This window comes from Cynoglossus semilaevis, chromosome 12, assembly GCF_000523025.1.
Source record: "Cynoglossus semilaevis isolate Cse_v1.0 chromosome 12, Cse_v1.0, whole genome shotgun sequence".
Lineage (NCBI taxonomy): Eukaryota > Metazoa > Chordata > Actinopteri > Pleuronectiformes > Cynoglossidae > Cynoglossus > Cynoglossus semilaevis.
In genome coordinates, this window is record NC_024318.1 from 8,201,349 (window position 1) to 8,216,793 (window position 15,445).

The 15,445-nt window shown below is 41.4% G+C and overlaps 1 protein-coding gene across 1 annotated transcript; it reads left to right on the top strand.

Moving 5' to 3' along the window:
• Window positions 1-2,260: 2,260 nt before the first annotated feature.
• Window positions 2,261-14,281, top strand: cnnm1 (cyclin and CBS domain divalent metal cation transport mediator 1). Its single transcript, XM_008321872.3, is given in 10 exon segments — window positions 2,261-4,136; window positions 7,420-7,563; window positions 8,864-9,004; window positions 9,185-9,354; window positions 9,503-9,593; window positions 10,240-10,385; window positions 10,855-11,098; window positions 11,767-11,871; window positions 12,154-12,243; window positions 12,619-14,281. Coding segments are annotated over 10 exon segments (2,658 nt in total). The 5' UTR covers window positions 2,261-2,689; the 3' UTR covers window positions 12,699-14,281.
• The last annotated feature ends 1,164 nt before the right edge of the window (window positions 14,282-15,445 follow it).

Here is a 15,445-nt window from a genome sequence, read left to right on the forward strand (position 1 = left end):
AATAAATTACTGACTACAGTCAGAAACACGAGCAATGAAAAATTAATCCATTGAGTTCTTTATATTATATTATAGTATAGTATAGTATATTTTGGTATTCAACGAGGCTCTTGCAGTAACAGGAAACGTATTGCTTTGCGGTGTAATCCTGCCGCAGTCTTTAACATTATAATTAACATGTGGTTTTAATGTGAGCTCAGGTCTTTTTTGGTTTTGAGTAAAAAGGTATTTGAACTGTTTGAAGAGTTTTATTGGCTCCTAATTTTAATCCATCTATAAAACCGTGTTTGCAGACGTAAGGCGGTGATTATGGGGGTGTTTTTCAAGAAAACAAACCTGAACCCGAGGGGAAAAAAAATCATTTAAAAACATTTTTAAAAAGGATATTAAATGTTTTTCTGCGTACTCACGCGCGCGTTATTGTCGCATTTCTATCGACGTGGTTGTTGAAGGAACGACTCGCTTAGAAACTTAATTAAAAAATAATACTAATGGTCCAAATTGCACTGAAGTGATAATATGTTCATTATGATCAATGTTTTGACTTTAGATGAGCCTCAGCATTAAAACCGGGGTGTTTTTAAATGACTATAGTAAATAATCTACGTAACGATATAAATAAACAAATTATTCTGCCCTTCTTTTTTTATGTCACAAACCAGTCGACAACAGAAGTTTGTTGTACTATATTTAGATTTGGACCATCGGAACGGATTGGAATAATGTTTCCTGAAGTTAATTTGTTGGAATAAGAGGTTTAAACGAATAATCAATGTTTCTTTTTTTAAAAGTTCCTATAATAAAAAATAAACTTTTATGTTTAACATTATTTATTCAAATTCAATTTAATTCAGTATCTCTTTCCTATTTTTTTTTCATTCGTTATCTTATTTTGGTATCAAAGCTATTCTGTACTACTTATTCGGTTTTTATTAAATTATACATATAAACGTATATCATCGTCCTTCAGTTGTTAAGACCGGGGATTTGATTTATTGTTGAAGCATTTTCTTTTTCTTATTTTACTATAAATGAACAGTGATCTAAGGTTTTTCTAACTCTGATCTTTATGGGAACAAAGTAACGTTGACAATGTGGCATCCGCTCATACATGGAACAGGGGAAATCCATTAATTCACTAACAGATGAGAAGCAGAATGTAAGTGACTTCTACGGAGTTTTGGTTACACGCGTTTCATTCAAAGCGTGTCTTTATCCAATAATGTTGTTTTCATAGAGGGTAAGGTGACTTTACACACAGCCGTGTTTTGTTTGGCGTCCTGGGTGATTTTTGAAAGGAAATGAACCGTGGTCGTTTTCAGTTAATACACCATCCGTCTGTCGACATGTTTCCACAGAGCACAATCTTCCACGGTCATTTAATCAAAGCTACGTCAAGTTTGCTTGTTTTTTTAAACTGTGTTTAATTACAACTCTTTCGATGTCACTTACTTGCTACTTAAACGAATATAAAACTTCGGAGGGGTCGGGGCGGGGGTGGAGGGGTGTGTGTGTGTGTTTATCCATCCTCTACTCCGCCGTCATATTGTGTGTTCGTGAATGAAAACATTTTTTTCACACGTCAGAAGGTCGTGGTGAGGGCTTCACTTACCTAGAAATAATGATAAAAACAACAACAGAATAACAAGTACATCAGCAAAAAAAAAAACAATAATTATTATAAAAACATCAATAATAACATTAATAAAAATAAGTTTAACTTATACTTCATGCCTAATCCTATTAATACCGTTCTTATGTGATATATTTCAGGGCGCACAAAACTACAAGACCTACAGGTTTTAAATGTGTTCGATTCACGAATTAATCGACGTAGTAATTAATGAATCAATCCAAATGCATAATATTACTCTTTTTTTGGCAGAGAAATTTTCATGGTCCAATGGTTTCCTCCGTTTAAGACTTTAGTCCACCAGACTACGTTTCAGGAAAGGCTGTATAATAAAAGGAGACAATACTGCTATCTAGTGGTGAAATTGCAACAGAGGGAAAACATAACGTTACATTTATATGACAAAATGATCACTGAGTGTTAAGTATTTATCAGGATGTGAAGTCGTTTAAGCACAAATGGAGTTTACATTGTGCATTTCTTACATTTATTTTCCTGAAATTCATGTGGCTTCAGAGTTCCTGTTAATTTCATCGTTTTGACAAGCAGTTTTGTAATCTGTCGTTTAGACTGTTATATCTATGTGGTTTTGAGAAAATCAAAAACTATGCCTCGGCTATAAACAGCTTTGTTGGTGTGTTGCCTTCAGAAAGATGGATTTAAATCATTTTTTTATTCGACGAATAAAACAATTCCATCGCAGCTTAAATGTTCAGCACAGTGACTCATATTATGGTATGTGCTGTGCTCCAATGTTTGGGCCATTTGTAGAAATTGTATAAAAAGGATTTTTTTTTACGTGTTTGTTGGTTTCGCTGGTGCCGTATTTATAATTCATGACTGGGCTTTTCCCGTTATTCTATTTTTAGAAAGTGGCAAAAGGCAATAATATGACGTCACGAATATCGCGTATAAGCTGCGCTCCCCGCTTCTCTGTCTCTCTCTCTCTCACTCCTCCATATACCTACTTCTACATCAGTATGGCCACCTCAGCTGCCTCATCTATCCGTCCTCACACCACGTGACCCAGCTCTGTCCTTCAGTGCCTCATTCAGCATGATGGCTGCGGATGCTGCGGATGCTCTCTGCAGCATCCTGCATCCGCACCGGCTCTCCATTCTCTTTCTCACCGTCACCCTCTCCTCTTTGCCGGATCCGACCACGGCGCTGCTAGGCGTCCGGCCTGAGGAAACCCAAAGCGGGAAGCTGACGGTGCAGGATGGGGTAATAAGGGCAACCGAGGGCACTCGCTTCATGCTCAGGGTTTACTACTCCACAACTGCAGTAGCGGAGCATCCCAACAGCCCGAACACCACCGGCAGACCTAACACCGCTCCTGCCGCACCGTGGATCGCGTTTATAGAGGAAACAGATGCGGATGGAGTCGAGCCGGAGAGTCGGCTACTGTCAAAGAAGAACCCGTGCGAAGAGGAAACTGCCCGGAGCTCCGACATCGAGCTCCTGGGTTCTTTCAGATCGCCCTCAACTTATAACTCAATTTTGGTGGAGCTGCTCGCTAAAGACCTGCGCAGAGGTGAGGTGATCAAATACTACTCCATGTGCGCCTTCGACGGAGTGAAATGGGAACATTTAAGCACCAAAGACTTTTGGCTGGCCGTGGTGGAGAGACCCCCAGAGGCAGATGTCTGGCTTCAGGCAGGTGTCTCCGTGCTCCTGTTGGCGCTGTCAGCGCTCTGCAGCGGTCTGAACATCAGCATGCTGGCTCTGGACCCCGTGGAGCTCCGGGTCCTGCAGAACAGTGGCACAGAGAAGGAGCAGAAATACGCACGGAAAATAGAGTCCGTGCGTAAACACGGCAACTACATCCTTTGCACCGTGGTGCTGGGCAACGTGTTAACAAACACATGCTTTGTTGTCTGGATGTGCCAGATTCTGGGGATGACTGCCCTCTCAACTGCCTTCTGTACTTTTGGCATTTTCTTTATTGGAGAGATTTTACCTCACAGTGTAGCGTCCAGGCACAGCCTTGCCATCGCCTCCAAGACCCTGTGCGCCACCCGCCTGCTGATGCTGGTGTTTTTCCCCGTGGCCTATCCAGTGTCCAAGATTCTGGATATCATGCTACACCAAGAGATCAGCAGCTTCTACACCAGAGAGAAGTTGGTGGCCATGCTGCGTGTCACAGACCCATACCACGACCTGGTCAAAGAAGAGCTCAACATCATCCAGGGAGCGCTGGAGCTGAGGACCAAGACCGTGGAGGACGTGCTGACCCCACTGACGGACTGCTACATGCTGTCCTCGGACGCCGTGCTGGATTTCTGTACCATGTCGGATGTGATGCAGAGCGGATTTACCAGGATCCCGGTCTACGAGAACGAGCGGTCCAACATCGTTGACCTTCTGTTTGTTAAAGACTTGGCCTTCGTGGACCCAGACGACTGCACGCCTCTGAAAACCATCACTCAGTTTTACAAGCATCCCCTGCACAGCGTGTTCAACGACACCAAGCTGGACGTGATGCTGGAGGAATTTAAGAGAGGTGAGAACCTGTCATGGCACAATCAAAGACACGCAGCAAGATACAGGAAAAAAAGAGAGAAAAGAGTTTTACCTCCTGAGCACTGGAGGTCATCATGCAGTGACACACAGTGGGCGAGCCAATAAAGAACCATATGTTACATCTAAGTGTTGGGAGTGTGGTTCAAGCAGAGGTTAGAGACTACCATGGAGCAGGATCTAAGAGAGTTTTCCAGTAACCTACTTTTTCTAATAATAGCACAATGTATTAGTAACCTACTTTTTCTAATAATAGCACTAATAATAATCTGCCTCAAAATGTATTTTATTTTCCTTTAAATAGACGTATAGATGGACAGAAAGTGTACAGCTACGACAATACAGAAAAATGTTACAGGGCGAGTGAAGCAAAAATATTTTTAGTTCTTTGCATTCCGCTACGACAATACAGAAAAATGTTACAGAGTGGAGCAAAAATATTTTCAGTTCTTTGCACAAAAAGGGTCTTTACATTCAATGCCTTTAGCAGTAACTCATAGGATGCTAACATAGCTATCAATATAAGAAGGAATATTTTTAATAGATTTTTCTTTGGGCATATAAAGTAAACTTTTCCCTCTGTAACTCAAACAACTGATAAATGCTCCGCACCGTGTTACAGCACTCTGCCTCTCTTACATGTGTAGTGATAACATCTGTTCGCTGCTAGGCAAAAGTGAGTTCCCTCTCTGCTGGGATCCAGTCCTGATGACAACACTGACTATGACTGAGAATTGTTGCTCCGTAGCCAGAAACTTGACTGCCCCTGTGTCAACATCAGACTGCGAAACGGAGACAAACTGCACACTAAAGACTGCGCATACTGCTACACTCTTACATAAGGATTTCATTGACATGGGTCTGTGTTAAGGAGATTAAGATATAAATCTGTTTCATTGACAAAGCTAGGGTTGTGTGGATGTCAGACGGAGGCAGCAGATGTCCAGTCAGAGAGTAAAAGGTGAAAAAGGCTCATGAGTTGCATGACAGCTCAATACTCGTCCTAATGCGTTTGTGATGCACAAAGCCAGGCCTGACTGAGTGTTTGCGTCAGTCTGCATTTGTGTTCTATTTAATAATAAATCACGTCTAAAGGTCACGTCAGACATCACCTTTAGATTGCATGAAACTCAACTAGCGGTGACTTTGAAGTTTCTTCGGCTTAGCAGGTCATTGCTAACCAAGCCTGCAGAGCGGCCATAAAATATTCAGCTCCAACCTTTTTCCCTTCCCCTCTTGCTCTCTTCCTGCTTTGCTGTCACGGACTAAAGGCTCCTGCTGTTCAGGAAGCCAGGCGGTGAGCTGTGAGGATGTCTCACTGAGAGGAGTGATGATTAAGGCTGAGGTCTGTGTTTGGAGAAGTGATGGAAATGTCATCAGTAATGTATGACGACAAAGAGATGACTGCTGCACAGGGGGGAAGTTGCACATGTCAGGGTCTGCCCTTTAATTTATGAGCTGTGCACAAGAAAAATGAGGAACAGAACGGCTGGGTGAATGAGGAGAGCGATGAATTTCATGGCCGATGTGTTGCAAAGACACAACAGCAAACGTTCGAAAGTTTCTCTGTGTGGGATTCCAACCTTTAAAAGTTAAGAAAACAAGAGTGTGAGCTGCTATTATGTTTGGTTAACAGACAAAAGCAGTGTCTATAAGACAACAGGCTGAGTTGGAGAGAGTAGAGATGAAGTTGCAGAAACTTTGTGATGTGACCCAGAATGGAGGAATGCGAATAAACATACAACATCAGAGAGACAGAAAGGGTTTAGGACACGAAAACATGTGCAGAGAACACAATAATGTGTACATTTGCAGAAGGCTCTTGAAAATAGAGCTGCCATGTAAGGTAAGATAAATAAATAAATTCAATTGAATGAGATGCTGCATTCTGCAAATGCATAAAAAAAGCAATGTTTTATAATTATAAACAGCATACAACACAAGCTCTAAACCACAATCAGCACTAATGTTGACTAAAAACGACCCTCTCTCATTATGGCTCCATTGAAGAACAAGGAAACAAGTGCTGCAGAGATACAGCTATATTAACAATGCATGAACGAATACATCCAATGTCTGCAGCGAGCTGCATAGAAAACATCAACTATGAACATGTTAAATGTTAAATGCAGTGCACATGATATGACACTGAACAGACCAATGATTTTAGCCGAGAAGAGAAGCCTGACAAAATTGCAAAGCAAAGAAATGCGAAAAGGGAGTTCCAGGACAGACCCCATTACCCTCGGGTATGTTGGTCTGTCAAGTGTGTGTGTGTGTGTGTGTGTGTGTGTGTGTGTGCTCTTCTGCATGACTATTATGTAAGATACAAATGATGTAACGCTCTACCAGGACACATCGACAGTTGAATACATCAACCTCTGACTCACCTGCGTAAATTAATGAATGAGATTCATCTAGCCATCATAGCTAACAATACCTGCGTAAATTAATGAATGAGATTCACCTACCCATCAGAGCTAACAGCACACAGCTGAAGTCTTATACGTAGAAACAGCCGCCCCTCAGTCTACTGCTGATTATTAAAGCAACCCATTAGGATTCATCTGTGGACCATGATCCTGGGCTAATCTACCCACTTCTATCATCCAGATCATGTTTGAATTGGGACTGTTTTTTTTTCTACTGCTCAAATCTGTGCTTCCTGTGACATCACAGCAGCATGTACTGCCCATTACTGTCAAACAAAGATCTGCTTTGACAGGTCCAGTAGTTGGAGTTCTTGTTTTCTGGAGATACCCGATACACACAGTTGGTTTTTCCTGTCACAGCTTTTTTTATCGACTCGTTCCAGAGTGGCTGCTGTGTCATTGTGTTTGGCAGGCTTGTCGTGTTCCAGTCAAAAAGAACCCAAGTTCTTGGCACTGCAGTCTGCTTATGATCATGTAAAGTCTGTATACAAACTTGTGTGTGTGTGTGTGTCTTTGTGAAGTCTGTGTTCAGATTGTGGGCTCGTAGGAGCAGAAGAAGCAGCAGCAGGAGCAGTGGAGTCAGCAGATGCAAAATCCTCAGACACATTGTGTAATCTCACAGTTTATATAACAGGCCGATACTTTCAAACTGTCAAAGTGCAGAGTAGTCATCAGTTCTTCTTAACTGAGTCAGACTCACACAAGAGTCAGTCCTGGCGTAGACAATACTTTTAAATACAATCCCTGGATCTCTGCACTCTCAGAGTCTGTCAAACTCTCCCTGTCTCTGAATGTGTAGACACTCATTGATTTTTCATTGTTTGATAAATGCAGGCAAATCCCACCTGGCTGTGGTGCAGAGGGTGAACAGCGAGGGGGAGGGAGACCCTTACTACGAGATGATGGGCATCATCACCCTGGAGGACGTCATAGAAGAAATCATCAAGTCTGAGATCGTGGATGAGACAGACCTGTTCAGTAAGTATTGACACGATAGAGTGAGCAGCTTTTCAAACATATTTCCCCCCCACACACGAGGCACACAGTCAGCTGTGAATCCACTTAATTACAGTCACAGCTCAGGGAAAAGATTATAACTCTGTCTGTCTGTCACAGCAGATCACAGATTCTCTAAAACGTTCTGAAAACATTTTGTAGAAGCTGAGGAGGTTAATTACTCTAATAACTTTTTAGTTAACTGTTAAGTTTTTTCACTTAACCTTAACGCCTCGGCTCCACTCCTCTCACATGTTTAATTATATAATCTAAATGAATGTCTTTGTGTCACAGATAATCTCCTTAATCCCTTCATCTTTAATTGGCTGGATCGTCTCTCCATGGAGAGGGACTCCCACGCCAAGCACCTTGCGTTTCATGCCATGGTTTTTTTTTTGCACTTCTCTTTGTTAAATTCAAATATTTTCATTTTTCATGACACATTTAGTGGAAGACTCATGCGCACACTGCCATATGTGAAGCAGGATTTGCCATTGGTGCGCTCGTGTGGGTGTTGAAACCCTGACTTTTTTTTCTGCATGTCTTGATGTGTATTATTATGTGTGCATGTCTGTGTGTGTGTGTGTGTGCAAATATATATTTAGCACAGCGTAGCTAATCTCTCCAGACTATGCACTGCAGGCATTTAAAGCACCAGCTGTTCCCATTGCAGCTATGATGTATTTAATACAATGTAATTCAGCATTAGGGACCACATCATGAAAAAAATAGTAATCTCAGAAGAGAAAAATAATTAGCATATATTCAAATACTGCTTGAATCTTGGAAAGACGTCACAAAGCAGTTTACAAACAGAAATACTCTTCCTCTCCTGCAGGTGGTGCTCAAATTAAAGCATGTCTGTACCAGTGGTCAGCTACAGTGACGGGGCTGGTGTAGTGCAGAGCAGAGGGCCGTACACCCCCACAACTCAACAAATGCAACCTACTTATAAACATAAATGAAGAAAATGAATCCTCAAAACTACATCCTAGGATACAAAACCGTTTTTATCCAAACTACTTTTACTAACCACACTGCAGTACTGTGTCTACTACTCGAGAAAAAGCAATCACACAAGAGTGCTAATGCTAATCCCTGTGAATGAAAAGAGAAAAGTGGCATCAAGCCAATGTAGTTTGAAACTAAAACCATCATTTAAAAAAACATCCATCCACTCGTCTAGAAACAGTGTAGTATGTACAGTACATGTGCATGTACAATGTGAGATCTGCAGTCTTTGCTGTGTTCATAACTGATTTCCATCTGTTTGTGCTCATAGCTGATAATCGCACGAAAAGGCGAGTGTCCAACCACGAGAGGAAGCAACAGGACTTTTCTGTCTTCAAACCAGGAGAGAATGAACTGAGAGTTAAAGTTTCACCTCAGCTGCTGCTCGGAACTCTCCGCTTCTTAGCTACATGTGCTACGTACGTGTGTGTGTGTGTGTGTGTATGCAGAAACCTTTAACATGTTAACTGCAGGGTTAAACATTGTTAAAGATGTGACAGGCAATTTCACATATCCTTCCTCTGGCTTTTGTTATGACGTGTGTGTGTGTGTGTGTGTGGTCCCCGTCTGTCTGGATTGTTCCTCGTTGAAGAGGTGGAGCCCTTCAGGCCGTGTCACCTGTCAGAGAAGATCTTGCTTCGTCTCATTAAGCACCCCAGTGTCGTGCAGGAGCTCAAGTTCAACCCCAAGAACAAACACGCTTCTCAACACTACCTCTTCCTGAGAAACAAACCCGTCGACTACTTTGTCCTCATCCTGCAGGTAAAGGTCGGGATAAATAAAGGAACAGTCTCTGCATTTGGTTTGGTAGAGTTTCTTCGCAGTGAAAAGCTGCAGGAAATGACTAATACATTCACCAGTGACAGTGAGTCCAGACCTTGAGCCTGAAGTGACTGTGTGGATGTTGCAGGGCCGTGTGGAGGTGGAGATCGGTAAAGAGGCTCTCCGCTTTGAAAATGGAGCATTTTCCTATTATGGCATGCCAGCACTTCTGCACACTGGTGAGTAAACACTTCATTAATATGACAGTGACAATAACAACACAGAGCAACAACGGTTAAAAAAAAGAAATCTTATAAAACTGATGCTGTTCATCCCAGCTAGTACAGTGTATAGAGAGCTGGAGAATGCGAGGGAGGCAGCAATAAAAGCCGTGAGAAGAAAGTAATTAAAAGAAGAGATTTCAGAGTATTTCCCAGTGGAAGGACATGACCTGCACAGGATTATCAGAAATCCAGCTAAGACTGCGGTGCAAGCAAAAAGTCTTTCACTCATCTCCGCCTGCCTCTCTCTCTCTCTTTCTCATTATGCATGTGTGACTTTAAGGATCAGCTTGATTCTAACAACACTACTGTGGCAGAATACAGAGTTCCTTCCAAGTGTATCCAATAGCAGAAATACTGTTCCATCTGAACTGATAGGTTTTTTTCTACTGCTTCTTATCCTTGTATAAAACAGGTGAATGGAAAAGACTCCGACGTCTTACAGTATATTAGGCCTCATCTATGTACTGTGTACTATTTTTTTTTGTGATATTTCCGACGTCTTACAGTATATTAGGCCTCAACTATGTACTGTGTACTATTTTTACAAAGACTTTACAAAACACAATTCTAGTGTGATATATATTTTTTTCTTCCTCTCCAGGTCGCAGGTACAGTTCCCGCAGCAGTGGCCTAAACCAGTCAGACTCATTACTAAGCGGAGGCAGCATGGGTCAACTCACTACAGGAGGAGGGAACTATTTACCAGACTACTCTGTTCGACAGATCACGGATCTGCAGATCATCAAGGTCACAATCATATCTGTGCCATAAACATAAGGAAATAAAACATCATATTACAGCACAGTAATTACACCTCAATTAAATGTGTAATTTCCTGCAAACTGGAGTTAAACGAAACAAACAAAAAAAGGTCCCCAAACAACTTCATTGCCATTTCCCACAAATTATCCTACAAAACGCAACTCCCTAAAATACAAACTCTTCCTCTGCGGCCTTTGAAATGTCTCCATCCCTGAGTGTGACTGAACACAGACATCCTGTCCTCCATTCACCCCTTGTTCCTTTAATCACCAGGGATAATTGTGCTCCACTTCAACCATGAATATTTCTGTGTGAAATGACAGATGTGCCCCTGTACTTCACCTCTCTCCAAAAGAATCCATGCTTTTTCCTGTCCGCAGGCAGTGTGATTATCTCCAGTAGGCACCGCAGGAGCCGTCCTCGTGCTGACTCCAAACTCTCCATGTTCTCACAGATCACCAGGAACCACTACCAGAACGCACTCACGGCCACCAAGATGGACAGCTCCCCTCAGACACCTGAAGCGGTGGATCCCGATGCCAAGAGAAGGTCTGCTGTCCCGGAGGCTCGATCCAACAGCATTGCCCTCCCGCTCACCCACGCGCACACCCGTCTTGGGCTGGCACGTCTCGCACATCTCCATCCCCTGAGTGGCCTTCGCAGCACCTGCAAGCTCAATGAAAGGAACAGAATCGTTCGTAAGTGAAGAAGTTTAGAAGTGATTTTATGAACATGGTGTTTTTAAATGGAGGTAATCACAAAATATTGTCTGTCAACAGACAATATTTTCATTACAAATGTAATCTTATCTCAAGTTTCTGTGGAAAAACCAAAAACCAAAATTCAAAACCAAATTTAAAATTATATTTATTTTTTTCTGAAATTACCTCAAGTCTAATAATCAGCTGATCATTGCATTTTCAGATTTCTGCTTTATTTACAACACCAGTCTGTAATGAATCTGAACACCAAAAATGAGCCACTTGGACCAAACAGGTGCAAACACACTATTAACCAATCTGTGCTGGCTTCTCTTCTCAAATGATTACCAACGTACCATCTGTGCTACACTTTGGACAAATCTCCACCCAGCCTGTTGATGTTTGTGCTGGTAGCATTTGAAAAAAAATGGACAGATGGTTCTATTGGTAAATATCAGTCAGAGGAGTTTAGCTCCATGGTCTCAGGGTAAATGTTTAGTCACAGCACCACAGATTTAACACAGAAAACCCTCTCCAGTACTGGATTTACATTCATTGCAGGTTTAACCTACATTGCTGCTATAGGTGGAGCTACAGATAAGCTGCTGCTGTTTGGCTTACCTGGTAGTTGCTTGTAGCTGATTGCTGTCACTCTCTGCACACAGGCAGTAAATCTGATGGACAGAGGAGTCCAAATGACACCGTGTTCCTCCGCATGGACGAGATTCCCTATATCTGTGAGGACAGACCGGAAGGTTTTAGAGAAAATGGTGAGAGATGCTGCAAGCACACTGATCAATACTGATCTACCTCTGAAAGTGTACTCACATTTGCTCCAACATGCTCACAGTGTTCACAGCTGTAGTAAATTATCTGAATAACTGTGAATAATCGGCAGCTATCCTGCGATTTATCAGACAATTATCATTTCTCACATCACAAATATAATGCTATGCGTTTGACTGCAGCTGCTCTGTTTATTATGCTGATGCTATTTTTGGTTCAATCCCTTCTACGTATCGCTTCCATGTCTCTTTCAAATGTTCCTGCAGAGTCTCCACCGTCCTCCCCCCCCGTCATCAGCTCCCTGTCTCTGTCCAGCTCGGAGGAAAACTTTGGGAAGAAGCTGCTGCATAAATTGAGTGAGTGGGATATTTGTCACCGCGGTGACACAACAGCTCGCCCCCTCACTTAGTCAGACCTGCACAAAACTTTTCTGTCTGCGTAGCAACAGTGGCCCAGTGTTTCTTAGTAACAGGTGACAGGCTGTTTCTACTTGCCCCCAGAGCAGACGATCGTCCAGATGCACTTGTTTTTGTTATCTTCGATTTTCTATGACTAATTATTCTGATGTATTCATGTGAAGCAGACGCCGTGCTGTAAAAGTAACACTGACCTTATTTTACATGTAGTTTTCAAATCACCAGTTTGTTTAATTTTTTTTTCCTTTCTCCAGTTTTTAGGCCGACTGTTTTATGATGTGACCTAATTCTGAGCACGTGTCTCTCTGTTTCTAGGTAACAAGAGAAGGAAAAAGACGCAGGATGGAGAAAATAGTTTAGAAGGAGGCTCAGAGAAAGCCTCACTGACGAGCTAGCACACAGGCACGGAGGGGGGAGGATGCAGCATCCGCCTTCAACGACCTCATCAGCATCAGCATCAGCATCAGCCATCCCGACTAAATAACCCCTCCTCCACAGAGTCCCTTCCTTTCTCCCTGCAGTTCCATTACTCCCAGGAGATGGAGCCGTCATACCTGCTGTAGTCAGAAAATACTTCTCAGGTTCCCAAAGGACACACTCTCTCCAGCCTCTGCCTCACATCTCGCCTTTAAAAATCACAGCACAGACCATTCTGAGGAACATTGTTCTAGGAACAGTCCAGCCGTTCAGTGGACTGTTCACTAATGAGTTAAAATAGAGTCAGTCTTAAGTTCTAATGGTACTAAACCCTACCTAGGCCATGTGGACGTTATTTAAACCACAGGGTTGTTGATAAGTTAAAGGGTGAATTAGAACCTTTTCATTATTTTTAAAAATTTGATAAAAAAAAAACAAACAAAAACAAGTTCATGTACATGGCCAGCAATACTGTAGTTAGTTGTGCTGTGCGAAAGACAGATGGGTTCAAGGTGGGGTTTGGTAGAGAATATATGGACCTGCTCTGACATTGTACTTGAACAGTTTGTATTCCCAGTTGCTGAGGATTTGTTACTTTGGGGTACTTCCTAATTATTGGAAATATTTGCACAGAAATAACTGGCTTTCAACAGATACTCAGCTTAATAAACAAGCACAACTCTGCCCCTTAAACAAACAAAAATAATCTTTTTAGAAAAAAAAAGGCCATGGTGTGACTTACTGTCATCTTTGATGACATGTTGTAATGTAAAAAAAAGCCTTTTTTTTTTTTACATATATCAGGGTAAAATTTGACAAAGATGGCAATATATAGTATATATGAATTATCTTATATACTGTAACTGACTTGAATACATCACTGCACCAGCACAAAGTGCATACGCAAAGTCCAGACTGGAACACAACAGGGCCAAGACAAAAATAACCAAGACCAGGTATCTGCAGTTCTGAAGAAAGAGGGGGAGGAGGGAAGGGGGGGTGAACATAAAGGAACAGGAGGGAGACACAGAAGAGACAAAGACAAAGGACTGGGTGAGTGAGGACAGGAACCACATGGGAGGCAGGAATAATTGGACACAGATGAGAAACCCAAAATTTGGGGCAGACAATCACATAAAGAACCAGGAAAAAGACTCATATAAATACTCCATTCAGCAGAGTTCAGGTTCACCACCACACTCAAAACGTTTTCACACATTTTCTACCCATCTTTGTCATCTTTTAACATTTTTTGGGGCGAGAAGATCTGTATTTTTAAAGAATTATCACCTGGATGTTTATTCATAACTTGTACTTACAAACTTTCATATTTATTAGTCATAGCAAAGAGACTTACTTTAAAAACGTCTTAGTTTTCGTCACGTTTTAAATCGTTGTGCCGTTAGTTTGTTAGTTCAAGTCCAACGGAGATTTTCTTCATTGTGTGCTACATCTAAATAAGCTATGGGTTTTTTGGGAGGGCGGAGGGGTCTTCATTAGTATTAATTGGTAGTCACAAAGACGTTATGTGCATGTTGATAACAATTTGAAAAAAACAAACTATTAATTGGTAGTCACAAAGACGTTATTTGCATGTTGATAACAATTTGAAAAAACAATGCTGCTATTTAAGGTGTTTTTAAAGAGAGGATTTTCATTAGCTCTAATAACTAGCTAATACAGGGACACTCTAAGCCATTGAAACAATTAAATTGCAATAACAGATTTATTGAACTTTTTTACAGTGAAATAATATAAATATTTATGACGTTAATTTCTATGTACACGGTGAAAGGAGTCATTTAAATAGTCTGTCCTAACAGTATAGTGGTGTGACGTTTGAACGACACAGTAACGTTCAGTTGAAAATGGTGCCCTCTTGTGGCCATAGATGAAATAGGATATATTTTTGATAAATCGCTTTGAATAGAAGAAGGCAGGGTCCGCCGAAATACTGGAAAAAAAGAGCGACTTAGAGTCCAGAAAATGCGACACCTACTAGGTTTAGGGGTTGGGGGTATTAAATGCTCGGGAATAGGGTGAGAACTAATGGGTATTCCAAAAGAAATAATATTACTTGCATGTTTATATATTCTAAGGTTAGAAGCGCCTGCTTTGCAAATATTTATTACACGCATGTCTAAAAGAAACAAACAAACATGACAGGTGCAGCGTGACTTTAACCTTATTGTACACTTTGAAAGAAAAATATTCTACAATAAAAAAACCAAGGCTGCTACTTGTGTGTGTTTTTAAGTAATTAAATACAAATGATCAGGTTACGAAGAACGGGGGGGGAGGGGGGAACACAGGGGAAGAATGAAGCCATTTGTTGGACTTTCTTTAAAAATAAAATAATATAAATCTTTGTGACATTAGTATATAAGCACGAGCTAAAAGGAGCCTTTTCTGCGTTGTGAAACCTTGGCAGGTGTGGGGGAGGAAACGCAATATGACGCACGGTGACGTCAAGACACCGCCTTAGTACAAATACACTAACACAAACACTAAAAAACAGAAACTAGGTTGTGTTTGAGGAGTTATTTGTACTGACCTCCGTCTGTATACACAGAACACAAACACACACAATGGTCTTTGAACTCAAAAAGAACTGGTACGAATTAAACATTGTGATGTTGGTTTACACTGGTTTCTACACCTGTGAGCTCTGGTTTCATGTTTGTTCTATGTGATCAAGAAAAGTCCTGTTTTATTATGAAGAAAT